Below are 25,539 nucleotides of genomic sequence, written 5' to 3'. Positions count from 1 at the left end.
TTGAGGGTCTAACTCACTGACTTCTGGATCCGCATGGTTCGGGTCGGACTAAAAGACCCCACGGGGAGATTGAGGGGAAGATCGCGGAGACGCAATGCGGTTGATCATGCAACCCCAGGCGGATATCATCATCCTTATTCCCTGTCTTACTATTGGTTCTTCCGCTGGCTGGACCCTGTAGACCCCGCGCTAGACGAACTGTTTTCCCTTATCAAGTGACTTTTGCAACGGTCATCTGAGTTAATATCCGAGGTCGAGACTGCAATGAGGAGAAGTCTCCAAATCCGAACCGAAACGAAATAGGCCGGACCGAAAATTAGTGAAACACAATTAGCCTTTCGCTTCGTCAGTCAGCAAAAGATGATTCCGAACCGAGAAAGCCCTCATTACCCCAGATCTCCGCGTTCTGAGTCCCCGGATCAGAGATATAACTAAGGAACCCTTCAGCCTCAATCCATTCTTAGCGCTTCATCATCAAACATCACACTTCCATCTTCACTTCATTTTATCATTCAAATCACAATCCATCATGTCTACCACTACTACAATGCAGATGGAGCAGACTGTCGCTGCTCGCTTCGAGACCAAGGATCTCGTCGAGTTCGACCCCAATGCCGTCTACGGCGATTGGAGAGATGAGTTTCACAAGACAGGCTGTGTTCTGATCAAGAATGTCATCAGCAAAGAGAAAGCTCAATACTACTGCGACAAGCAGATTGAGTGGCTCAAGAAGTTTGAGCTTGGTTTCGATGAGAAGGACCCCAGCACTTGGAACGCGGATCATCTTCCTGTCTCCTTCAAGGGAGGTATGTACTATGGATATGGCGCTACCCACGAGAAAATGGCCTGGGAAGCACGCACCGAGCCCAAGGTCGTTGAGATCTTCGAGAAGCTCTGGGGAACCAAGGAGCTATTGTGCTCTTTTGACGGTCTCAATGTTTCCCTGCCTAACCGCACGGATATCACTTGGAGCCCTTGGCCTCACTGCGATCAAAACCCCGAGCGCAAGGGGTAAGTAATCCTTCCGAATTACCCCAACTTTTTACTAACCCGAGCCTAAAGCATGCAAGCTGTGCAGGGTCTCCTGAACTTTGCCCCCAACGGCCCCAAGGACGGTGGTCTCATGCTCATGAAGGGTTCTTCTAAGCTTTTCAACGAGTTCTTTGCTCAAAAGCGCGAGCCTGCCGATCATGAGGATGCTCCTCCTCCTGAGATCAAGTATATGGACTTGTTCATCTTCAGCGAGAAGGACGTCAAGTGGTTTGAGGAGCGAGGCTGCACTATGTACAAGGTAGACATGGAGCCCGGTGACTTTGTTCTCTGGGACTCTCGTACCATGCATTATGCTCGATTCCCTGAAGGCGATCAAATCCGACACGTTCAGTACATCTGCAGTAAGTTGCGTGCTCCAAGTTGGCCCCAAACCTAACTAACTCAAACCTCAAAGTGACACCACGAAAGTTCGCAACAGAAGAAGCTCTGAAGGCCAAGGCCTATTGCTTCGAAAATAGCATGGGGACAACTCACTGGCCTCATTGGTTAGTAGTTCATCAGTCTTTTCGTTGTTCGTTGCTAACTCGTTTCTAGCAACATCCGCATCGCGCAGGAGAAGCCTATGAGGAATGGCGAGATCTGCCCCAAGTACCGTACAGAACCATTTGAGAAGCCGGAAAGAACAGATCAGATACTTCGATTGGCAGGTGTCAAGTCTTACGATGAATGATGGAAAATTGGGAATGGGTTCTGAGGAAGAATGATAGCCTAGATTATCTTGTTACAGTATTTAAGACTTTTCGCAATACATTTTGTTCTACATGCAAACAGTTTTCCTTTATCGTGACTGCAGCGAATGTAATCTGAACAGTTACAATTCTTATTCTTCTAAAGATCGATTCAACCTTGAAAGTAGGCCTATGAGTTGAGAATATTGGTTGTTGATCCTTCGGATCATCCTTGCAAACAAATTCGGTGGAATCTTGGGCAGGAAAAGGCAAGGTTTTCAGTTCGAGTTCTGCTTACGCAAAAGCCCGAATAAGAACTTCTTCATGATATTTCGAATCAATAGTTCATGATAGGCCAAGTCTGCCCAGAACTTGGCATGGGGGACTCTCAAGAGTCTGGATCCGGTTCGGTAGCAACACCATAATCCGGGGTATGATCCGGGGTAGCAGCTCGGTTCGTGATGCCTCTAGCCTAAATCATCACAAACCGCACTAATCGTACCGAGATATCGGGATGTGGTCCCATGCGGGGAAACAAGGTTTGCGGGGAGTAGCACTAGCCAAGACCATGAGATTGCGCGCAAGGACTTCACCTCCTGTCTTGTTTTGTTATCTCTTGGCCTCGTCCGTTTCTCTATAAAGTCTGGCGGTGCAGCCTCGTTGGATTCTTCTTCACCACCATCTTCTGCATCGCAACAACAGAGAACAGCTACTACCAAGGCCAGCATCATGGATACCAAGTCCGATGTCAATCATGTCGAGAGCGTCTCGAAAGATTCTCTCGACGTGATCCAGGTCACAAAGTCGAAGATTGAGATCAGCGGAACTGTCAAACTGGTAGAAGGAAAGACCATCTACATCCCAACACCGACCGCAGATCCTCAGGGTAAGACTATGCTCCTCTTTGAGGACTCAGCCAATTGCTGACAGGTCAGATCCCTTGAACATGAAGATGTGGCAAAAGGCCCTCGTTCTCATTGTTATCTCCCTATGTACGTACAATCCTCGATCGTCACTCAGCAGCGAAAACTCACATACCCCAAGTCTCAACAATCGGTCTGGCATTGGTCTCGGGATTCGGAGGTCTCCTGGGCTTCTACATCCCTGGCTATGCCGCCGCTGGCAAGGGCTACGCCGATATTACTCATCTCATGACTTATCCCACCCTCTTTATGGGTATCGGTAACCTCATCGGCATGCCTCTCGGTATCGCCGTCGGCCGACGAATCGTTCTCCTCGCCGCGACAATCATCATGATCCTCAGCGCTGGTCTCTGTGCAGGAGCAACCACTTATGAGTGGCACCTTGCTGGACGCATCATCCTTGGACTCTCGGCTGGTCAGAGTGAAGCTCTTGTCCCCATGATCACACAGGTAATACCTTTTATTTTCACGACCTGACAAAGTCTAATGGCTGGATAGGAAATCTTCTTCCTTCATGAGAGAAGTACTTGCATGATGATTCAGCAGACTATTCAGACCATCCTGACTGCTATCTTTGTCATCTTTGCCGGGCCCATCGCCGAAGCCATCACACCCGAATGGTGGTATGGTCTTGGTGCTATCCTCTCCGGTGTCTCCCTCGTCCTTGCCTTCTTCTTCGTTCCCGAGACCAAGTACTACCGTCCCAAGGCTGCCTACCAAGCTGGCGGTAGCTCCGATGATGAGAACGTTGTTGAGGTCTGCACCGTGCGCCCTGAACTCGACTATGTCAACTTTGCCCCTCGCACATTCCGATCCGATATGAGACTCTGGGTTGGCAAGCCTGAGTGGAACAAGATTGTTGAGATTTTTACTGTAAGTTGTTCGTCACTCACGGCCCAGACTTTTCTAACTTGTACTAGCAAACATTTAGCCTCATGCTTTTCCCCAACGTCCTCTGGGCCCTTTGCCTTAATGGTCTTACTCTTGGTGTTAACATTGCCATTGGAACGACCTATGGCTCTATTGTCACCGCCCCTCCTTACAACTGGCCCCAATCATCTGCCAGCTATGTCAATGCCGGTCAAATCGTCACCTCGCTCGTCGCACTTCCTTGCTTCGGTTTCGGCTCGGACAAGCTCATCAAGTGGTTCGCGAACCGACGCAATGGTATCCATGAGCCTGAGATTCGTCTGATTCCTCTTGCTTTCCCCATTATCGTTGGTGTCTTTACTGCCGTCTTGTACGGACTTGGTGCCACCTATCCTGAGAAGTACCACTGGTTCACCTATGTCTGGGCGGTCGCTGCGTAAGTTTCTCCCCTTTCTCAAAAACAAACTTCAAATTCTAACCATTCACAGTTACTACTTCACATTTGTCGGCGCCAATATTGTCGCTATCACATATCTCCTGGACAGTTATCCTCAGCGAGCTGGTCCCCTCCTGGTCATTATCTGCGCTGTTCGTGGTATCATGTCATTTGGCGTCAGCTACGGAATCACTCCCTTCATTGAGCAAAACGGTTACGATGGTGCTTTCGGTGTCTTTGGTGGCTTGACTGGCGCTTTTGGTGTCCTCGGCATCTTCGTCTTCATCTTCGGTAAGAAGATCCGAAAGATTACTGGAAGGTACTGCGTGGACAAGGATAAGGCTGAGTAAACTTATCCGTAAGGATGATTTATACGAAGTTTCACCGGTAGTGCTTGTTTCATCGGTTACTGTTTTGAGCGACTGGAGGAGTAGTTAGTGGTTAATATGAGTATGATTATGATACAGTCAGAACAGTTTCTTGTTGCCTTTTCAGCCAAGTGATGTCTCCACAAGGCAGAAAGCACCATGTTAATAGATTTCTTGTATTGACAGAGTATCAAATCAGATAACAGAAGACTATTAGTACCTTGACAGACTATCTTGACTTCCAGGAGTATAAGGTCTCGATGGCAATTATCTTCTCGGGATGTGCCCGACTGAAACATGCACGTACTTTTCAGTGTCAGTTACTGAAAACCCCTCATATGAGAAAGACCATGAATGCATGTATGACTGCAAAGCCAAGATTTCACAGGTCTAGACAAATGTGAAAAAGAATATTGGTATCACTAGGTCTCTTACTAACTACTTACGTCGTTAAGGGTTGGCGGTTCCATTCTTCTGACGCTCTTCCCAGTCCTCAGCTCCGTTATAATCACAATTGTATCTCATAAACTGAGCAGGATCAAGATTCACCTTCTTACTCACCCCATCAGTTGCTGGCTTCGCCTGCTCCCTGCTAAACTTCTGGATCAGAGATGCTCTATCATATCTGGCAGCAAAGACTCTTTCCAAAGCAGTGCCGACCTCGTCCCTCGATTGGACGTTGGCCAAGAACGCGCAGACAGCCTCCGCATCCTCGATGCTCTGTGATGCACCTTGGCCTTGAGTAGGAAGCATGGCATGTGCAGCGTCACCAATCAGGATGGTTCGACCCTTTACCCAACGTGGCAGAGGATCGATATCTCTGAGCTGCCACAAGCCGATGTCTGGAGCTGCTCTGAAGATATCGTGGAGCCACGGAGGGAAGTCTGAATAAGCTTCTAACAACTTCTCAATGCTTCCAGGAGCTACCCAGCTGTCTGAGCTCTCCTCTGCAAGCTTTTCGTCTGGTACCAAAGCAACAATACCATAGAGCTTGCTGTTTCTACCAGGTCCCATAATCACTCTTCGATCATAACCCATGATCATGGTTGTCTTGGGCACTCGGGGGTCCAGGAGTTGGTTTGGTAGAGAGAGCCCCTCCAGATTCTCAGTTGGGATCAGCATTCGATAAGCTGACGTGCCAGTCGGCAGAGCATTCCTCTTCTCGCCTACCACAGCAGTTCTCACAACACTATGAATACCATCGGCGCCAATGATGAGGTCGCCGTGAATCTTCTCGCCCGAGTCCAGTGTCACAATGCCCTCATCACAGTCGACACTCGCGACTTGACAACCTGTGCGAACATCTACAGGATTGCCATACGCCTCTTTGCTTGCTGCTGCAGTTCCCAGAGCCGCTTGCAAATCTTGTCTGTGATAAAGCATTCGCTCGGCACCGAACTGTCCCTTCTGGAAGGGCAGTTCTCTCACCAAATTTCCATCTGCATCAAAGATTCTGAAGCCCTGATCGGCTTGAGGCTCGGCACTCTCAAGGAAGGGATCAAGTTTCCACTTGGTGATGATCTTGCTTGCGTTGGGCTGTAGCGAGATTAAAGCGCCGACCTCGCGTAGTAGACGAGAGCGCTCAAGCACAGTAATGCGTCTATTGGGGTGTCTTAGAGCAAAAGCCTGGGATGGGTTAGCTAGGGTTTTTAGGGCCTTTAAGATTCGGTCAGACTTACAGTTGCGAGACCTGCAATGCCTCCACCAACAATCACAACATGTAGCTCAGGCATGCTTCCCATGATGAATTTGGTATGGTATCGAGATATTGCACTTAATTTCTTCGTGCCAGTAGCAATGATATTGATCTTACCAATCGCATCTTATACGGTGATGCCAAGGGTCTCATTAAGGGCCACGCTAGGTACGGTAGCATCGCTTGTTCCGAAGATCAACGGAGCAGCAAACCGAGTCCGAACCGAATCGAACCGAAGGAACTGTTGCAGCACAACCCGAGATTAGCCTGTACACTCAACCCCTCACTTCACTAAACAAAGCTTATCCTTTACAAGATAACATGGAACATTGACACAAGTTCAGATCTATTGAACTGATATGACGCGTGTGGCCGTAGATGAAGAGTGAACGCGGCTACTGAATTCGGTATTTCTAGTTTTAGACAGACAGACAGACTTGAAGCCTCAAGCTTGATCCGAAACCCAGGCATGCATTCTCGAGATTAGTGGTCAGTTCTTCCAAGCAGCTCAGCACGTGAGAATCGTCATCACAAGAGTTGCCATTAAGTTATTTACTCTGGATTAACACTCTCAATGAACCCATCTCAATGCAAGTCTCGTCTATACACGCACATGTAACTGGCGGGATGAAGATGAACCGAGGCGTTCTTATAGTCATGAGTCCATGTAAAACGAAATACCTAGGTACTCTACATTAGGAGCTTCATCACAATGATGATCATCATAGAGCATGCGCTGTATCTCTGGCAAAACATATGCGTTCTGATGTCTTTATGCTACAGTAACTACAAATTCCTTTCAGCACTCTCACTGTCCTTTCTCTCTAGCTAGCCTCTGCCTTGATATAAGGAATACCCGTCAACTTGAAAGCCCTCTCGTTCAGAACGGGCTCGTGCAGGGGTCTGTCGCGTACTACATGATCAGGCTTGCCGTTACGCTTGGCCTCATTAGAGCCGAGATGGCGAGCGTTGGGCCAGTGCTAGACTTGTTAGTGCTCAAAACAACGTAGAGGGGCAGACATAAACTCACTGTTGTGCCGACCCTTCGTTCAAATGCATCCTTCTTACGAATGAGATCTTCTTGAGACGCCTCAGACACAGGCATGAAGCAAGTGTAGATGGCGAAGCGGTCCTGTTGGCTCTTCACAGGAATGTTATAGTGAGGGGTTCGGGAATCCCAGAGGATCAGGTCACCTGGCTCAGCCTCAACCTTGTACCACTCGCAGCCGTGTTCCTCGAGCCACTTCATTCCCTTGTCCGTGAATCCGTACCACTCCTTAGTCCAGGCAGGAATACGCTCTTCAGTACCTCGGATCTCATCGTGGAACTGCTTGCTCTTGGTGTGGCCGCCCTTTGCGACAATCAGACCGCCGTCATTGGGGCCGTTGGGAAGAAGGTTAACGAGTCCCTGGAGGCAGCGGAATCCAGGCACATCGGGGTCCTGATCTTGATGAGGCCAGGGCTTGTTCTCAGGAAGGTTCTCCCTGTTGGCAAAGCCGTAATTGATAGCATCGAAAGAAACAATGAGATCCTCCGATCCAAGAGCCTTCTCGAAAGCTCCGACAACACCAGGCTCGGATCGGACTCCCCAGACGAAGTCCTCGTGGGCCGCACCGTAGTTCAGAAGCATACCCTTCTCGTTAATGACGGGGAGCTTGTCGGGGTGAACACTTGAAGGGTCGTTTCGGTTATATCCGAGCCCGCTGGGAATTGTTAGTAAGCACGTCGTTAATGGGGACGTCATTTACTTACAAGCTCTCAATAAGACCGTACATACGGTTGGCGTAGCTCAGAGCTCGCTCCCTAGGAATAGCGCCCTTGACAACGGCGTATCCATCACGGACGAGATCATCTCTCCAGTCGCCGTACCGTCTGTTATTACCGTCAATGACGATACGCTCAAGTCCCTCGGGGCGGAGGGTGAGGGTTGGGTGCTCCTCAGTAGTGGTGGTGGTTGTGGTTGTTGCTGAAGGGGCCATCTTGTAAAACTGATACTTCCTTGAGATAAAGTCTGAACCAGATGCTTCGGTGGTGAGCTGTTGGCTTGGATTGAAGTTGTAGATCGAAATTCCCATTCCTCTTTATAACCAGCTCGAAGAAGCGGCTCTTCGGCCCCACAGCGTTCAAAACATTCGTGCGTAGACTAAAATCTGGGGTAATGTAGGATCAGCAACGAGTGAATAGAATGTCCGAACCGAACCAACCGAGTTCAACCGAGCGGACAAGTCTGCAAAGTGTGCAGAGAGGCTTCCATCTCGGTCCTCTACTAATCATTTGACCATCTTTACGGCGTATTTCGCCTCACAATTGGGCTAGAACACTGCTTCCCGCGCCGAGACCCGTGAACGGGTGGCAGATCAAGAATCCCATAGGAGGCTCTAGCGGCTCAAATTACGCGACATGGCTCCGCGGTAATGAACCTTCAATTACTTGTAGTGTCTGGTTTTCGGATCATGACGTTGAAGCAAGTCGCAATTGACTGTGCATACCTGGATGCTTTGCATCCCATTCTATCCAGTTGGCCTTATCTAGTACAAAAGCAATTGACTGACATGAAGCCCATGAGTCTACTGTCTAATTTTTTATAACTACATTATAAGAGATATTTGTGTTATAGCTCATATTCGTGTGGTTACGGCGCTGTTAAACTCATATCGTATTGGCGTTTCGCAAGGGTAGGAAGAGCCTCAGCTTGTCACTGGCAACGGAGATATCCCAATGAGATAGCTCAGTGCTCCTAGGCAAATGAGAGAGACATTTCTATGAACCCAGTCGATCTTAGTACGATATCAGGGTTTTAGTTTACCTTGGCAAAGGGATCACAAGTTGTCACAAGAAGGGGCGATTGTTCCCCTTGTAACCCAACTGGCAGCCTTCTCAAGGATGATAGGCAATTTCCGAACCTCTCACGTATGATCAGCTTACACAATGAGCCCATATCATGGAGTCCGAGCGGCTCGGCTCGGTGTGCATGGGAATGAAACCGACGAGGATGATCGTTTGGAGTTTTATATCAGGCATGCACCCACTGGCGATCTACTGCTTGACTTTGAAACGTTCCATTCTTCTGTCAAGCCACCTATGCTGGACCTTTTGTGAAAGGTATGTAAGGCAAATGCTTTTGTCAATTCATTACTGCACAGGGTATCTAATCCGAAGTCATAATATGCTCGAGTAAGTTTGCGATAAAACTCGGGGAGTCTTTTGACCAGTCATACGCCATCTCAGCACATCCCTTGATCTCCAATCGTGGCAAAGTCGCTCTCCATCACAGCCCAGAAGTGATCCAAAGGCATAGCCTGGAAGGGATCCTGGAAGTACTCTAATGGATCAAACACAAACGAATCCGTCCCTACATCGCCAAACTGATTCGGCGATAACATCCTTTGGTCGTTATTTGTGGTCTGCAAGTCTTGCTGTGGAGGTCTTTGTGTTTGATCAACAGAAGAGCTATTGTCGCCCGACAAGACCTGGTTCACCCGCTGCGTCAATTCGAGCACGCCTTTCACAAATTCGCTGTGTTGTCCGACCCTTCGATAGCAGTCTGCCACGTAGTCCGATGCAGTGCGTACAAGCTCCCCATCACTGCGCCCCATGCGCTTGTGAGGCTTCTTGAATGTCTGCAGCGCGAGGGTTGTCGCAGCAAGGAAAGTGGGCGTAGGTGTTAAGAGGAGGAAATCAGGTTGTGAATCTGCAAACTCTGCAACTTGTGTTATGATAGACCTTGCAGCTTCCACACAGGTTGTTTGGCTTTGCAGTAGTCGTGCTGTACTAATCTTGGCCTCATGCCTTTGTACTTCTTTGCTGAAAGAGGCCTCGGGGAAGAGGAGAGATGCTCGTAGAAGGGTAATTTGAGCCTGTTTCAGATGTGTCAGTAATTGCGGCGTTGTTTTGACAGAGGAAACTTACTTGGTGGAATTGCTGAGACAGAAAAACTGCAAATGAACGCTCTTCTGAGCTTTTGGAAGCGCTCTGGTTCGCCTTCACATCTTCCGACGCCTCGTCAAGCCAATCGACAAGCGCCTGATCTAGCTCTGAGATGCCCGACAGGAACTCCAAAGCGGTCTCTGCTCTGCGCTGAAAGATGTGCTCACTAATCTTACCGACTAGCAAAGACAGCGACACCCATCTGATGAAGCAGGGATCGAGGCCACTGGTCTTGTCGGGCAACGGCTGGTCGCAATCGGTAATCTCAATCGCGCTCGGCCGACCGGTCTCCAATTGCATGGACTTCTCCAAAGCATAGCATGCCCACCAAACCTGGGAATGCAATCGTCGGTCGACTTGGTTGCCGGAATCTTGGTTCGGATTGGATATAACGATCTTGCGATGGAAACCTATCGAGTAGCCAATCCGTATGGCTTGGCCTAGGAGATGCCAGCACTGGCCATCCTTCCCTGTAGACATTGTCAGCGTCAATAGTCAGAGGATTTTATGAGTTCGAAGAGAAGGATCTCAACGTGTGAGATGTCGGGTGAGGATTGGCTGAGGATGTGAGTGAGTAATTACCTCTTGCGCGCATTGCGATTGCGAGTAATACAAGCGCTTGTACCGAGCTCATATATGGGAAGCTCAATAGGTGACTTACTAGGGAATAAGCCCCAGTGAGATAGCCAGTTGCCGTTGGCGATATTTGACCTTCGTGGTCGTCCATTCCGATGCTTAGTACTGCGTAGACTGCGACAAGCGCTGGCGCATCGACTGAGGTCACCGCGCCTTGGAGCCCAGTCGGGGATGTCTGTTGCATCTCGGAAAATCGCAGAACGTCGGATATGAAGGCTGTATGATCGAGGACGGGGATGAGAGGGTGCGTGCGACTGAAGTATTTCTTCAAACAGGGCTCCATGACTGACATGCTGGGAAGGTCTGGGAGAACTGGCACTAATGGGAGGGCGTATTCTTCTGTGAAGCACATCCCCCATCGGAAATGTCTGCCAATTGGGTCGAATCCGCGTCGCTGGAGGAAAAGGTCGATAAATCGGGTGAGGCATTGTAGGCTGCTGGAGCCCATGTACTGCACGCAAGCTCAATTAGTATGCAGCTGTGAGTCGAAGCCCGAGTACTTACCTTGATGCGATGCGACGACTCATCAGTGTTCATGACCACATCAGGACTATCGTTCGAGTGCACATCCGTACCGCTATCAGGCGTGCTATGGCTCTCCTGGTATGCGCGCTCGATCCACGATGGATTCCTCTCTTTGTTCCCTGCATGTTGCGACCCCACGATCGAAGACGCGGGAGAGCTCTGTTGGCTCGTAGTCGCAATTGAAGCCCGGCGCTGAATCGGGGATATTGTAGATATGCTCTGTGAGCTCTTATGTGGCCATTTGCGCACAGCTGGACCATTGGGTCTTCGTGGGTCAAAGGTCTCACACTCGTCGCCGCGAAGAACACAATTACGGCATTTGGGCGTTGTCGCGTCGCATCGCACTTTTCGCTTGCGACATTGTGTGCATGCTAGCGATAAACGACCACGCTTTGATCGCGGCGGTCTTGGTGAGGGAGGTTGTTCTTGTGATACCGTATCCATTTTGGCTAGGTCTGTAGGCAGTGGCAGAAAACTTGGGAGCGCGATCCTGAGAGATGGAAAGGATTTAGACAACTTTGGGATATTGACGATAATTCAAGATGAACGTAGAAGGCTCTTTGACGACGTGGTCACTTTTAGGCCCGCGACTCAGAGTCTCAAGTACGATATCCCGAGGCTTGGTTCAATTGACAACAACAGAGTGAGGCCGTGAGCTCAGTCAGAGATTCTACGTCTCTCCGAGACGGTGACCGAGGGTGTCGTCAACAATTTGTATCCCCCGCAGATAGCCATGACACAGGGCGCTATCGCAGTGAGCGTCCGGGGTACAGTGCACTAAAAACATGTTCCCCGCATGCCTGGGGATCTCCGAATCGCGGAAGAGCTTCGCGGCTTCAGATCAGAGGAATATTTCCTCGCGGGGTAGACTCTGGGGTCTCCTAATAGAGACTAGAAGGCCCCCACGAAGTTCGAGGCCCCAGCTTAACTTGGTCATATTCAATTGTGCTCGTTTTCATTGGAGATGAGCTCTTGAGTCGTTGAGGAGGCGTCGTCGCTAAACTTCGGTTCGATTCGGTTCGGAAAAGGTCAGCCTCTGAACCGAATCGAGGGGTAGGTCTGTCGCTGAGAGCTGCAGGTTGGCCGATTTGAGATGAGACGCGACTCAAGACTCGCGGCCAAATGCAAAGCATAATGATCAGACTTGATGCTTTATTTGTCCTGATCATGTCCAAATGTCATCCAATGGTATTGGTCGCCTCAAATCACTTTTTGTTTGCGTCCTCCAGAGGGCCTCAGAAAGCTTGCGCTGCTCAGGTTGTTGAGCTTCAGCACGCTTCCCAATGCCGACTACGCAGCTGGCTATGTTCATAGTGTCAACGCTCGCGGTCGTGTCTTCAATTTCACCGTAGGAGTTCTATTATTTGAATGTGCAAGAATGTTTTCGTCGGAGAAGTCGTGAGAAATATGCTGGTCATCGAAGGAGAATTCGCCGGCATCCTGCTGGTATTCTCGTGGTAGAACAGTGAACTTTTTATGCGACTTCAAGGGCAGGCAGGCATCAAAAGATTACCTACCATCAAGGCGTCAGCATACCTAGCGAAAAGTGTCTACCTTCCGGATGGATCACTCCATATAATTTATCTTAATTATTTCAGAGAGCTTACGTGTTGCCATCGTCCTTTTTCTTGGTTTGCCTTTGCGCTGTTGGTGCGTGTTTGCTTTTCTCACATTTGCGCATGTACTCGTCTGGGAACAAAGCGACAACACCATCCAACCAAACATGAATTGTCTTATTTTGGACTTATCCTTTGAATTGCAAGATTATTTCCTTGTTTCGCCCTTCTTTAATGCTTCAATTTCTGTCATCCCTTGCTGGGAAAAGACGCTTGACAGGCATCAGCTGTTGGCCAGAATCAATTGCTTGCTTCAAGTTGCAAACTCACGACTTGCACAGTTAGTTGCCCATGAGCTTCTTCCCAAGTCATCTGTTTTTTTTTACTATTGTCGACGACCAGTGTATCATTCAGTTTTCTTCTTTCGGGGCATCGATTCCCGACAAACAGATTAACACGCGACTTCTCCGCCGCACATATTGAATGGCCTTAGGTGAGTGTCAGTATCTGTTGGCACCACCTGGAGGGAGATGTGCTGGAGATAGGGCACTGTGCACCCTAAAACTTCAGCACTCCGATTGAGTTTACAAGGGTATTTAACCCAGCAGTTCAAATAAAGTTGGAAGCTTCCACTGCATCCAAAATCTACCTTAGAGTAGCACTATCAAGTTTGAGTAATTTATCTCAATTTAGGATTCCAGGGTAAGGTTTTAGTGACATGTTTGGAGAGTAAATTATTCCACTTTATGTCAACATTCGTTGCCATGAGCTTTCGTGGCATCGCGGTCGCAACCCCATCATGGTGTTGCAAACCCCAAGATAATTGAGATTCCAGTCTGTCTCAACTCAGAGCGTTCCTTGCCCGTAACCTCTTTGTACAGTGAATAAATGAAAGTGCTTCACTTTTCCTCCCTCTACTTGTCTCACAAGCCAATCGCACAATACCTAATTGCCGTTTCCCATCGGCACGCTACGAAGATCATGCAACCCTCCCGGAACCTACATCCCGAACCGAAAGCGAGCCGAACCAGCCCAACCTTATCCTCGAAGAAGTGGTTCGTTCAATAATCTCCTGTTTACAAAATCGCGAGTTCCTGTTCGATCGATTTCTCGGCTGTAACATCACGCGTATCATGTCGGAGACTCAACAGTCACAGCCATCTCAAGATGAACAGCCAAACGAGAAGGACTCTGTCGGCGCGCGCCTCCAGCCCGTTGAGACGGGTGCATCGTACGAGCCTCCGCCGATGAAGACACTTCAGCGGCGTCTTGTTGTTCTTTCTCTTTGTTTGACACTGTTCCTCTGTGCATTGGATACTACTATCTTGGCAACGGCACTTCCCACTATTGGTAAAGAACTACATGTATCAGCTCGCGAGTATGCCTGGATTGGATCCTCGTACACCCTGTCCACGACAGCGGTGACGCCTGTATGGGCAAAGGTGTCTGACATCGTCGGTCGCAAGGTTAGCATGATGACTTCAACTGGTCTTTTCATGGCTGGGAGTCTCATTTGTGCTTTGGCGAGCTCAAGTGGCATGTTGATCGGAGGAAGGACTGTCCAGGGTCTTGGAGGTAAGTACGCTCTATCAAACAACGACTTCAACCCGCTAACTGGACTAAGGCGGCGGCTGTATGGTACTTATTACTATTCTAATCGGAGATCTATTTCCTCTAAAAGATCGTGCCAAATACTATGGCATAACAGGAATAGTGTTTGGCGTGGCTGGAGCCATTGGGCCCGTACTGGGTGGTGTCTTCTCTCAGGCAGTGACATGGAGATGGTGCTGTAGGTTGACACAACATACCCTTTTAAAGATAGCTGCTAACATCACCAGTCTACATCAACTTACCCTTTGAGGGCATTGCACTGATTGGGCTGTTCTTCCTACTCAAGGTTGACATCGAGAAGGAACCTCTCGTCGACGGACTTCGCAGCCTCGACTGGCCTGGATTCGCTTTCATCATTGGCGGCACAATTTGCTTCCTCTACGGACTTGAAGCTGGCTCAGGTGGACTTGCACCCTGGAAGTCTGCTTTTGTTATCTGCCTCTTGGTCTTTGGGGTTGTCATCTTGGCACTCTTCATGGTCTGGGAAGCGAAGTTTGCCAAAAATCCCATCATCCCAATAAGAATCTTCCAGAGCACCACCAATATCGCCGCCTTCGCCGTCGCCAACCTTCACTCGTTCGTTTTCATTGCCTGCGATTACTTCCTGCCGCTGTACTTCCAAGTCGTTCTGGGCTTTTCGCCAATTATATCCGGAGTCACACTCTTCCCTCTCATCCTCCCGATGTCTATCTCAACTGGTGTCGGAGGACTGATTGTGAGAAAGACGGGCAACTACAAGCTTATCATCTTGGTTGGTGCCGCACTGATGACTTTGGGAATCGGTCTCTTCATTAGCCTCGGTCAACACAAGGAATGGCCTAAACTAGTCATAGCAGAGGTTATCGCAGGTCTCGGCTGCGGTGTACTCTTCCAGAACCCTATGATCGCTCTTCAAACGCATGTCCGCCAGAGAGATATGGCGGCGACCATGTCAGCGTACACTTTCATGCGTGGTCTTTTTGTCTCGATATCAATTGTTGTTGGAACGGTCTTTATCCAGCGTACTGTTCACGGTGGCAACTTGACTGCTGTGTCTAGTGACAAGGCGCAGGGCGAGACTGACAAGCATGGGTATGTCAGTGGTCTACGTGTTATGTGGGCATTCTACACAGCTTTGTGCGGACTGATGCTTGTGTCGGCTGTTTTCATCAAACCAAAGCCAGTGAAGATGGAAGAAGTCAGTAGTGAAGCAGCAAGTGAGGCTCAACAGAGCGATAAGTGTTGATTGAAAGCAGAGCCAAGCTAAGATGAGGAAGTGTAATAGCGAAACCACCAAGAGACATACAGGATCATGGCGAGCTTGTAGACAAAGAAGGATATTTCCACCATCTGAAAACATCGAATGCTTCCAAGTGACGTATCTTATACTCAACGACCTCAAATAGAGGTACTGTTGAGCAAAAACATGGACCATCAAACGAATTGATGGCAAAAATACGTGGTTCCGCCCGGGATCGAACCGGGGACCTTCTCGGTGTTAACGAGATGCCATAACCAACTAGACCACGGAACCGAGGCTTTTGATGACTCATCTCGCTCAGCGGGAACTTATGTTGGTGCTCTCATTGTCCCTACAACAATTGGGTCGCTGTTCGAAGGTCATGGACGCAAGTATGAGGTGAGAGGGTCTCTTGCTTTCCACTGAAGCGCAAAGTCTAGAAACTTCTTGACGATTGATCGGCTTCGATTAAGGTTAAGCATCGAACTGCCGGGTTTAACGGCTTGGAGTCGTGAGCATCGCGACAACGGGATTGGTGAACGCGACCCAGATGACTTCAAATGTGGGCGGCCAGTGACAATCTCGTTCAGTCACGAATACGTCACGGCGATAACATCACAAGTTCCCAAGACCAACTGTAATGAATGGCATTAATAGATGAATTGGGTATTAAGTAAATTGAAGTAAAGTCTATAATAAAATTAAACGCTATGATGCCACCAATTAATTTTCGGGTTTCCAGCCCCAATAATAACTTTTAGGAGATGATTATGTGAATGATTGCTTCGTGTTGACTCTGTCAATGTCGTAAGGGTTGCCCTCATACGACCTGCGACGCGACGCCATTGAAGCCCGCGACGCGCGCGATGCACGAGAAGCGTGCGATCGTACAGAGTGGTGTGACCTGCTAGCAGTGATGGGAGCGTAGGCAGGCTCCTCAACCTCTGTTGAGGCATCGTCGTCAAAGTTCTCCTCCTCGGGAACAGTTTCGTCATTCTTCTCCTCCTCAGATGGGGGAGCAGCGTCGTTTTGAAGCTTGCGCATGAAAGCAGCGGATTGAGCGGCGAACTTGCACTTCTCACGGATGGAAGCACCGTACTTGTAAAAGAGGAAAGGGAAGGGAACGCAAGCCAGGGCGAGGAAAGCAGGGACAGATGAAGCCCAGTGGATGCCAAGATCTTTGTACATGTATGATGTGAAGAGAGGGAATGCGGCACCGAAGAGAGATCGGAGAACCGAGTTGGCAGCCAGGACGGAGGCGGCGAAGATGGTGTAGGAGTCAATGAGATAGTTCATAACACTGAGGAAGACAAGAACCATGCCGAATCCGAAGGGGACACCGGCAGCGATACTGGCCATCCAGTGGATGCTAGGGTCGTTGGTCCAGGCGAACCAGAAAAGACCAATGGGCAGACAGACGGAACCGATAAGACAGGCAGGGAGACGAGCCTCGGGAGGTGCGAAGCCACCGTTCTTCTGCTCGATCTTGATGTAGCGCTTGTTCTGGGGGATGGTGTATGCGATAGCCAGGAGCATACCGACCATGATGCCAAGGAAGGCCAGGCCACCAACACCAGAGTTCCAGCCGCGGTTCTGCTGGTACACAATAGGGAAAGCACCGAAGAGCATGTACAGGGTACCATAAACGATAGCCATGTAGATGGAGAGGAGAAGGACAATAGGCTCCTTGAAGAGCAGGATCCAAGGTCTGGACAGGGCGGTCTTGAAAGACTCAGTAAGAGTGACCTTACCACGCTCGTAGTCAATCTGGCTGACGTAGACATGTCCTGTGATCTTGGAGAGCTTGGAGGCACGTTGTCGGAGAAGGACGGGGGCGTATGTCTCGGGGACCAAAAGGGTACCGACGATCCAGAGAGCACCAGAGAAGGCACCGAGGAAGCCCATGACCCAGCGCCAGCCAGCGTTCATACCGAGGAAGCCTCCAATGATGGGACCAAGAACGGGTCCGAGGAAGGGAGCAGCAGCAAAGATGGCCATGGCGAGACCACGCTGAGAGGCAGGGAACATGTCGGCGATGGTACCACCGGCGTTGGTGAGAGGCGATGAGCCGAAAGCGCCAGCGAAGAAACGGAGGACGATCAGGGTCTGGGCGTTCTGTGCGCCCGCGCAGCCTGAGTTGAAGGCAGTGAGGGCGGCATAGGTACCGATGAAGAGGTATTGACGACCGAACATCTCACTGAGAGGGGCCCAGAGAAGGGGACCGATTGCGAAACCCAAGACGAAGAGCGACACACCCAGGGTAGCCACCTCTTGGCTGATGTGGAATTCCATGATGATCTCACGGATACCGCCTGTGTAAGCCGACGACACGAGCGCAACAGCAAGGGTTGTGAGAGCGACGGTCATGGTGATGAACCACTTCTTGACCAAGCTAAAGGTCATAGGGTTTCGGGGATCGTTGGGAATCCATTTCACACGGTAGGGGTCTTCCTCAGTACCTGAGCCATCGTACTTGTAATCTCGAACCTCTGGTGTGATGCCAGCCTGGTCAGCGACTAATCGCCAGTAGGGTATTCTTGTCCGCGCAGGGACTTCGATGTTTTCCGAGTCGCTCATCGTTATTGTCGTAATCTAACTACCGATCGAGGCTGTGGAATGATTAACGTTTGGTGTTCCGCGTCGGTTAGTGTTATTGCGATCTGTGGTGTGAGAGACAAGATCTATGTCGATCACCGGTGACTCGGGGAGCCAAGGCAGTTTATAAACAGAGACAAGGGAAGGTTCCACATCAAAACGGTACAGTTTTTTATTAAGCAACGACGTAACGAACACGACTAACGACTAAGGAGTTCAAATCTCTTCAATTCCATGGCATGGATTCGTCGGATCCGCCGACCGGCCGTAAGTCCCCGTACAGGCTTGGGCTTCTCGTGGTGACTGGGTCCTTGCGTTAAATCCGGCAAGGGATGATATCACCAAGCGAGAGACTAGAACCTTCTGGGTTACTCCTTTATCTCGTTATGGTTATGCCTCGGCCCATCACCTCTTAGCTTGTCGGACCCGGAACGGGTTTTCGGCCGTAATCATATAAACCCCGGCCCTTGATACGGGTATTTTTTACTTTGGACTGGTTACAGTCGGAAACTGCGTGGGTTTATAATATCTGCGACGTAACCTTTGCTGTCAGATGCAAGAGATTATGTTTTGGGTTCGATGATGCACATTTTCTACGTAATTTGACTGTTTCGGAGAGCTGGTTGAGTCCGTCAAGACATCTTCCGCGGAAACTCCATGGAGATTTGTACGAAAACTTTGCGAAAATAGTTTCATTGGCCGAGGATTGTGCTAAAAATCTGTTTGCCACGGAGTTGCGTCATGACTTTTCCCGAAATCCGGTTTCAGCTTAGCAATCTCTCGGTCCCGAGGCACAGAATTCGCCTAACCCAGCTCTTCTCCCTGGAGACGGAGCTTGCTGACTCGTGAACTCCTGTTGCTTATCGCATGATCCGCTTGTTAAGCACCAGGGTAGATCTCTCGTATCTAGATTCGAGGGTTTGAAATGGAGATCTTTTACGTAGTATCCAATCATACCAATGTCCCGGAGTTAGGATATGCTTAGGCCCAGCAGATGTCAGGGTGAATAAACTTCTCTGGGGTCATGCCGTGCCGTCGTGGGCTATTTATGTCCAGCGTTGATGTTTGTTGCCTGAGAAAGCCACGTCAAAGCAATCCCAACATTGGAGATTTAACTAGTCATGAAGCCACAATAAAAGCAAGCGAATGCTTAGATAGAAAATGCCAACTACTAATACCTGCAAATACTGTTCCTGCTTCTCAAAATTGCTGACTCTTCAATGATTTGAACAGCTGCAGGGTAGGACTGATCCATGCAGTTGTCTCACGGTATCACGCGAGTCGGAATCCCGCTGCAGACTGGAGTTGACAACGACGCGTCACCCAGATACAAAGCCCGTTTAGTGACATGAAACACCCCCAGCCAACTCCGCTCCTCCATTTGAACAATAAAATGGTAAGCCAGTGTTCATGGCCGCTCCATGCGCATTTGAGCTGCCGGCTCCTCAGAGCGCGTCGTTTTCATTCAGGTTCCTGAGACTCTAATTCCGTTCGACCTTTCAGCAAAACAGCTAGGTTCCGTGGTCTAGTTGGTTATGGCATCTCGTTAACACCGAGAAGGTCCCCGGTTCGATCCCGGGCGGAACCACATTTTTTTGTTTTTCGGCACTTTGATCTCGCCAAGACGGGCACCATCTTTGCCAAGCACCCAAGTCATGCTTTCAACGGTTCTTGTCCGTATTCTTATCAGATCTGTTATAGAGTTCTGTTCAATGGTCATTCCATCCTTTTTATTTGGAATTTTCACTCACGCGCTCAGTTGTAGGCCTCCTGAGTCGTATGCCGAAGGCGGTCAGAGTCATCAGATCATGCAGAATCGATCCCATTCACTCACTGTAGGTACTACTAGGCATCCTAGGAACCTATGCTGAGCCATCATGATGCGTAGGAATATGCAACGTTAACCTTGGGTTCGTCTAGACCATTCCGGTCAACACTCTAGCCCAGGCCTCCCGTCCAAGCTAGCCCTACGCAGCCGCAAACAAACCCGGATCTAGTAGGGCCGAGCCAGGAACCAAATCAGGCTGGAATTGAACCGTTCTTCTACAATGCATGCACATACGTCGCACACAAGTTCATCGCGACTGGCTGGCTATACCGGTTAAGCATCTTGTATCACATCGTGCAACTCATTCCGTGCTTTCACCACAGAATCATGAGGTCTATTGCCTCGAACAATGCCTCACGTCCTAGCATTAATGAAGGAACATAATGGCCTCACGTCGTATGACTGGCACTGCCCCGAATCAAATTTGCTCATTTTCCAAAGGACCACCCAGCCCCGTTATTCTAAGCACTAATAACCCTTGCTCGCTGAGCTGTTAGTGACAACCAAGGCACGTGCATAGCGAAGGATGGCGCTTGGGAATACGCTTGTCTCGAGCATAGTTTCCGATGCGAAGCAGCGAATGGCGGAGGTAGTTTCGAACCACGGTGAGCTGAGGATCGGGCCGTGAGGTGATCCTTTCAGCTACAGCATTTGGTATGTAAAGCTGAACTATCCCAGCGACGATCTTGATTCATCACCAACTGCACTTCACTTCTTTCTCTTCACAAGACTCAACATGCATTCATCTTTGTTCACGCTATTGGTGGTGGTGGCCTCAGCCCATGCTTCCTGTGCCCGGGCTACGCGCAAGTTCTCTCTTAAGACAACTTACGACTCTAGCAACTTCTTTGATCAATTTTACTTCAGAGATGTACGTTATTGACCTCAAAATCAGCCGGACAACTCTGACAACATAGGCTGCCTACTACGATAGTATCGACCCTTCCTACGGAGGTGATCCCACTCACGGATCAGTCAACTACTTGAGCAAAAGCAAAGCTCAATCTGCTGGTCTTGCCAAAACAACTAACGGCCAAGTTTACGTTGGTGTTGACTCTGTGAACAAGGCTAAACTTCTTGGCTCAAGCAAGACTAGACATGGCAGAGACAGTGTCCGTCTGGAGTCCAAGGCAACTTATGGCAATGGCCTTCTGATTGCCGACATTGAGCACATGCCTGGTACGGCTTGTGGTGTTTGGCCATCCTTGTGAGTTCCGCATCATTGGATGTTTTGGCCGGGCTGATAAGCTAACATCTGTCGCAGCTGGTCGTACAACTTTGACGAAGACCCAGTCGGGGAAATTGACATTATCGAAGGGATCAACGACCAAAGCCAAAACGTTGTCTCGCTGCATACATGCGGTGCTTGCAAGTTCACCAAGATCGGCGGTCTTGACGAACGCCCTAATTGCAACAACGGGGGAACTGAGTCTGAGCAATGCGAGGACGGCACCAACTAGTCAGTGTATCATGGTATAATACAGGACAATAAGCTAACTTCATGTTCTCAGCGACGGTTGCGGTAGCACTCACGCCTCTGGTTCATATGGATCAGCCTTCAACAAGGGCAAAGGAGGCGTCTATGCTGTCTGGCTTGAGTCTGATGCTCTGAAGATTTACTGGTTCAACCGCCAGAGCATCCCCGCCGATATCAAGTCTGGAAACCCCGATCCCAGCAAATGGGGTACTCCTGCTTCCCAGTTCCTCAGCGGTTCTGGCTGTAACGTTGGAAAATACTTCAAGGGACAAACCATTGTAAGTCTAACAATAGACACAAAAAGTCGGGTACTAATGCGAAACAGATTATCAACACAGCATTCTGTGGAGACAACATTGACCAAGGCACTTGGAACGAAGAATGCAAGGCTTCTACTGGATCCAAGACCTGTGATGACTATGTCACCAATCATCCTGAGGCCTTCAAAGAGTCATACTGGCTCTTCAACTCTATCAAGTATTACCAATAGTTATTTTAGTTACGATTAGAAGCAAGCGTGTCATCTTCCAGCTTGCATGCCTTGCAAGATTAGCTCAACGAGCTGTAATGTCATAAATGGAAGCTAAGCTTTCCTTGTGGTCTGTTAAAACCTGTTTATTTGTCCGAAGATCGAAGACCCAGGATGTTAGATTTTTTCCGAGTCATAACGCCAATGCTCTACGCCAGACTTATTTTCAACATACTCAAGGACTCCTATAATTGCCCCCATTTTGTTGACCGCTTCATCCCCAGCATCGCGTCTAGACTGGCATTTTGGGCACTGTCTGAGCTTTATGCTGTTGTAGTTACCACAATACGTTGCTTCTCCTTGATACTGCATGCACTTCCAGAATATCACTTTCTCATGTACGTCAGTTGTTCTAACCCAGCTGATGGGTCCGGAGTCTGCCATAGTGCTTCCTTGGATACTGCTGAGTCTATTTCGAGTTGAAATGGTCGTATTTGTGCTTATATTTAGTTCTCAGGGTTTGGTGTAAGCTGATGGAGATATTTGTGGAGGGCTTTTATATTCATAATTGTCTTCCGGAAGAATCCTGTTAACACCATGTTCACGGTACTGCTTGCTGTCCGTGTAACTGTGATACTCTACGGTACTGTATAGGCATTTATAAATAGCTAGCGGCGAAGTCCTGAATGGTTCATAATGACTCCGTGATACAAGTCATATATTTAATGTCACGAAATACTACACTTCTAGATGGTCCATAATCAATGCCTCTTAGTAGAGCAATGTATTCATGAGCTAGATAGATCAAAACACCAGCAAATAGGGTAAACATTTCTTGTTAAATTGCCATCTGTTCTTTCTCACCAGTCATACTGTTTAGAGCGAAGCGTATTGGATGCCTATGATAGGAAGTGTCTTTCGTCTCCTCAGAGCTTTAAATCTTCTGTGAATATAGACGTCCACATGGAGATGTTCAACTTAGTATCTGAGACACTATTAAAATCTTGGGCTGATCATTCTTTTTTCTACATTCAACACATAGTCACTAGCTGGAATCCTTAGCCCAATGTCACCACACCGAGATCGCCACACATTGAATGCAACAAAGTTTCGCATATCACCATACGCCTTTTTGTATTGACTCCTGAGTAAAGAGTGAGTGGTGATACAGGAATGAATTGGCAATGGATGTAACATATGTGTCTAGTACGGTCTTAGTCCTCTGTTCGGAGTCTGCCAACTGAGTGTTGGTGCATTAGAGAGCGCTGCGATTAGTAGCAACGCATGTTCCTACGTCATGGAAGGGAGTTGCTCCGTCACAGTCGGCATTGGTGGTGCGCCGAGAAACAGCAGCTGAAGTCTCAGCCGAAACAGTGAGTGTCTCAGTGGTACAATAGGCGGCAGCATTCGCTGTCGAGAGGAGGCTAGTAAAAAACTAAGTGAAAGTCTTGCTTACTTGAGTGATTCATGCCTTAGCCATGGTGGCGTCGACAAGGCCCAGCGCTCACGTCGTTGACGACGATGAAGACCAAAACGCCCATGATGATTTGAAATAGTCTTAGTGGCGTAAGGCTCGATAAGCTTATAGCAGTGGGAAAGTAGAAAGCAGATGTCTTGTGTCTGGCATCCTATTTGATGACTCTTATCTCACTCTTTACATTCACATTCCCATGTCCATTGTACCATATCGGGCCGAGCCCAAAATACAGAAGCGTAAATTCTGCCCCTGGCTGCTGCAGTACCAATGTTTGTGGCTGAAGATGTATCCAATGGCCCGCGACCGATAACGTGCCTCAAAAGACTAAAAGTCAATAGTTTTGGGCCGAACCAATGGCTTTAAGACAGACACAGCACATGAAGCTTGGCAAGAAGAAGAGCTCAACCAGCTCAAACCAAGACCAAGCAAACAAACAGCAAGGGTAACAAAGAAATGCTTATAGGACGCCGGTGCTGGTGGTCAATGACTTCAATGATGAAGTAAGTCGCTGTTCTAGTAGCCAAGATAAGTTAATGGAGTCTACCTGATGTATTGGATGTCTCGGGGAACTACACATACCCTGTCGATGATTCGCTGGGTTCAAAGTTCGTGATTGCACACTACTGCAGGGCTGTGCATACGGCTTCCTAACCGGGCTTCCCCTCATGGCCTGACGCTAGCCCTCCCTTTTCGCATATGCCAGCAGAAAAAATATCTCACCTCCGCTTGGAAAGCAACGTTTCCCTGTACAAACCCCCGCTGAACTTTGCTCAAGTTATCATTTAAAGTTTGCAAGCATGGCAGGGTCACCTCCAACGTCAAAATCCCCTTCCCCAAAGGAATCATCGCCAAAGGAATCGTCACCAAAGGAATCATCGCCCCACGAACAGACAGCACCACTGGAGCCCACTGAACTCGAAGCGGATGAGGGGAATATCGCGGACGATGATTCAGCCCTCGGCGAAAACGATGCTGGGAGCTCCACAGCTTCGATCGCCTCAAGCATTTACAAATTCAGAATTGAAAATGGCAGATCATACCATGCTTACAAAGATGGCATCTATGTTGGCCCAAACGATAACTCGGAACAAGACCGCCTGGATCTTCAGCATGCACTTTGTCTCCTCACTTTTGACAACCAGTTATACCTTGCGCCCATCTTTCAGGAGGGCGAGACACCAGTGAAACGGGTCTTGGACATCGGCACGGGTACAGGGTGCTGGGCAATTGACTTTGCTGATGATCATCCTGAAGTGACTGTCATAGGCATTGACTTGAGCCCAATCCAGCCTGCATTCGTGCCGCCTAACGTCGAGTTTCAGATTGATGACGTGGAAGAGGACTGGACATTCTCAGAGCCATTCGATTATATCTATACCAGGTTTATGACGGTCTCGCTCGCCAACTGGCCACGGTTCTTCGGACAAAGTTTCACAAATCTAAATCCCGGTGGCTGGATGGAGGTCGTGGATATCCTTCCTCCAACCTCCGATGATGGTACAATGGCTCCTGAAACGGCTCTATATCAGTGGTCAAAACTCTTGCTTGAAGCTACAGAAAAGATGGGTCGACCCTTTGGAGAAACAATGACCTATAAGACACAGATGGAAGCTGCCGGCTTCCAGAACGTCACACAGCGCGTTTTTAAATGGCCACAAAACCGTTGGCCTAGGGAGCAAAAGTATAAAGAGCTAGGTAAACGAATACCTCCTGGTGCCATTCATAGAATACAGACTGACCGATTTAGGTTCATGGACACTCGAGAATATTTCTAGTGGCCTTGACGGCATTAGTAGTGCTCTGTTCACTAGAGTACTGGGCTGGTCGAAACCCCAGTTAGATGTTTTCCTGACTGATGTTAGAAAAGATCTCAAGAACCCCTCCATCCACGCATACTGGCCTATGTGAGTTATGAACCTTGACCACAGGGAAAGATAACTAACACGAATATAGTTACGTCATATGTGGACAAAAGCCTCAAGAGTAGTGAATACTTGATGACATCATGAAGCCTGTTTGCGAAAAAGTCGATGAATGAGAAGAAAAGTAACGAACAACCTCAGATTTGTCACGACTGAAGAAATCCAGACACATGTAGATAGAAGTTAGTTTATGTGAATTTTATGAATAAAAGCAGCGTTGAAAACAATATCAGATATGACTTTGTCTGGCTTAGTGACTACACCACACGGGACCTGCCGTTCT

General features: G+C 48.9%; 9 protein-coding genes and 2 non-coding genes across 11 annotated transcripts; 6 read left to right on the top strand and 5 right to left on the bottom strand.

Moving 5' to 3' along the window:
- Positions 1-529: 529 nt before the first annotated feature.
- Positions 530-1,723, top strand: FPRO_14244 (uncharacterized protein; the record flags this gene model as incomplete). The annotated part of the gene is made up of 4 exons (XM_031219247.1): positions 530-1,011; positions 1,063-1,394; positions 1,448-1,538; positions 1,588-1,723. 4 exons carry the CDS (start codon positions 530-532, stop codon positions 1,721-1,723), a joined length of 1,041 nt encoding a protein of 346 aa, XP_031085025.1.
- Positions 1,724-2,450: 727 nt separating this feature from the next.
- On the top strand, positions 2,451-4,300 carry FPRO_14243 (uncharacterized protein; the record flags this gene model as incomplete). Its single annotated transcript, XM_031219246.1, has 6 exons — positions 2,451-2,607; positions 2,657-2,713; positions 2,766-3,094; positions 3,143-3,517; positions 3,565-3,950; positions 4,003-4,300. 6 exons carry the CDS (start codon positions 2,451-2,453, stop codon positions 4,298-4,300), a joined length of 1,602 nt encoding a protein of 533 aa, XP_031085024.1.
- A 468-nt stretch (positions 4,301-4,768) lies between these two features.
- On the bottom strand, positions 4,769-6,060 carry FPRO_14242 (uncharacterized protein; the record flags this gene model as incomplete). Its single annotated transcript, XM_031219245.1, has 2 exons — positions 4,769-5,944; positions 5,998-6,060. The coding sequence occupies 2 exons, from the start codon at positions 6,058-6,060 to the stop codon at positions 4,769-4,771; spliced, it is 1,239 nt and encodes a 412-aa protein (XP_031085023.1).
- A 778-nt stretch (positions 6,061-6,838) lies between these two features.
- Positions 6,839-7,993, bottom strand: FPRO_14241 (uncharacterized protein; the record flags this gene model as incomplete). The annotated part of the gene is made up of 3 exons (XM_031219244.1): positions 6,839-6,994; positions 7,045-7,717; positions 7,767-7,993. 3 exons carry the CDS (start codon positions 7,991-7,993, stop codon positions 6,839-6,841), a joined length of 1,056 nt encoding a protein of 351 aa, XP_031085022.1.
- A 1,245-nt stretch (positions 7,994-9,238) lies between these two features.
- On the bottom strand, positions 9,239-11,546 carry FPRO_14240 (uncharacterized protein; the record flags this gene model as incomplete). Its single annotated transcript, XM_031219243.1, has 4 exons — positions 9,239-9,871; positions 9,924-10,411; positions 10,524-11,028; positions 11,082-11,546. The coding sequence occupies 4 exons, from the start codon at positions 11,544-11,546 to the stop codon at positions 9,239-9,241; spliced, it is 2,091 nt and encodes a 696-aa protein (XP_031085021.1).
- Positions 11,547-13,791: 2,245 nt separating this feature from the next.
- On the top strand, positions 13,792-15,494 carry FPRO_14239 (uncharacterized protein; the record flags this gene model as incomplete). Its single annotated transcript, XM_031219242.1, has 3 exons — positions 13,792-14,233; positions 14,283-14,447; positions 14,497-15,494. 3 exons carry the CDS (start codon positions 13,792-13,794, stop codon positions 15,492-15,494), a joined length of 1,605 nt encoding a protein of 534 aa, XP_031085020.1.
- Positions 15,495-15,708: 214 nt separating this feature from the next.
- tRNA lies at positions 15,709-15,782 on the bottom strand. Its single transcript has one exon. It is a non-coding gene; the product is annotated as a tRNA-Val (tRNA).
- A 474-nt stretch (positions 15,783-16,256) lies between these two features.
- Positions 16,257-18,065, bottom strand: FPRO_14238 (putative mfs-multidrug-resistance transporter; the record flags this gene model as incomplete). Its single annotated transcript, XM_031219241.1, has 1 exon — positions 16,257-18,065. The coding sequence occupies one exon, from the start codon at positions 18,063-18,065 to the stop codon at positions 16,257-16,259; it is 1,809 nt and encodes a 602-aa protein (XP_031085019.1).
- Positions 18,066-19,597: 1,532 nt separating this feature from the next.
- On the top strand, positions 19,598-19,671 carry tRNA. The gene has a single exon. It is a non-coding gene; the product is annotated as a tRNA-Val (tRNA).
- A 976-nt stretch (positions 19,672-20,647) lies between these two features.
- FPRO_14237 (uncharacterized protein) lies at positions 20,648-21,878 on the top strand (the record flags this gene model as incomplete). Its single annotated transcript, XM_031219240.1, has 5 exons — positions 20,648-20,782; positions 20,829-21,118; positions 21,176-21,370; positions 21,423-21,666; positions 21,714-21,878. 5 exons carry the CDS (start codon positions 20,648-20,650, stop codon positions 21,876-21,878), a joined length of 1,029 nt encoding a protein of 342 aa, XP_031085018.1.
- Positions 21,879-24,131: 2,253 nt separating this feature from the next.
- Positions 24,132-25,321, top strand: FPRO_14236 (uncharacterized protein; the record flags this gene model as incomplete). Its single annotated transcript, XM_031219239.1, has 3 exons — positions 24,132-25,029; positions 25,082-25,238; positions 25,288-25,321. The coding sequence occupies 3 exons, from the start codon at positions 24,132-24,134 to the stop codon at positions 25,319-25,321; spliced, it is 1,089 nt and encodes a 362-aa protein (XP_031085017.1).
- Between the last annotated feature and the right edge of the window lie 218 nt (positions 25,322-25,539).

The sequence above is a fragment of the Fusarium proliferatum genome, assembly GCF_900067095.1.
Source record: "Fusarium proliferatum ET1 genome assembly, contig: FPRO_scaffold008, whole genome shotgun sequence".
Classification (NCBI taxonomy): Eukaryota; Fungi; Ascomycota; class Sordariomycetes; order Hypocreales; family Nectriaceae; genus Fusarium; species Fusarium proliferatum.
The sequence above is the reverse complement of the archived record's forward strand: the minus strand, read 5'-3'. Positions and strand labels throughout refer to the sequence as shown.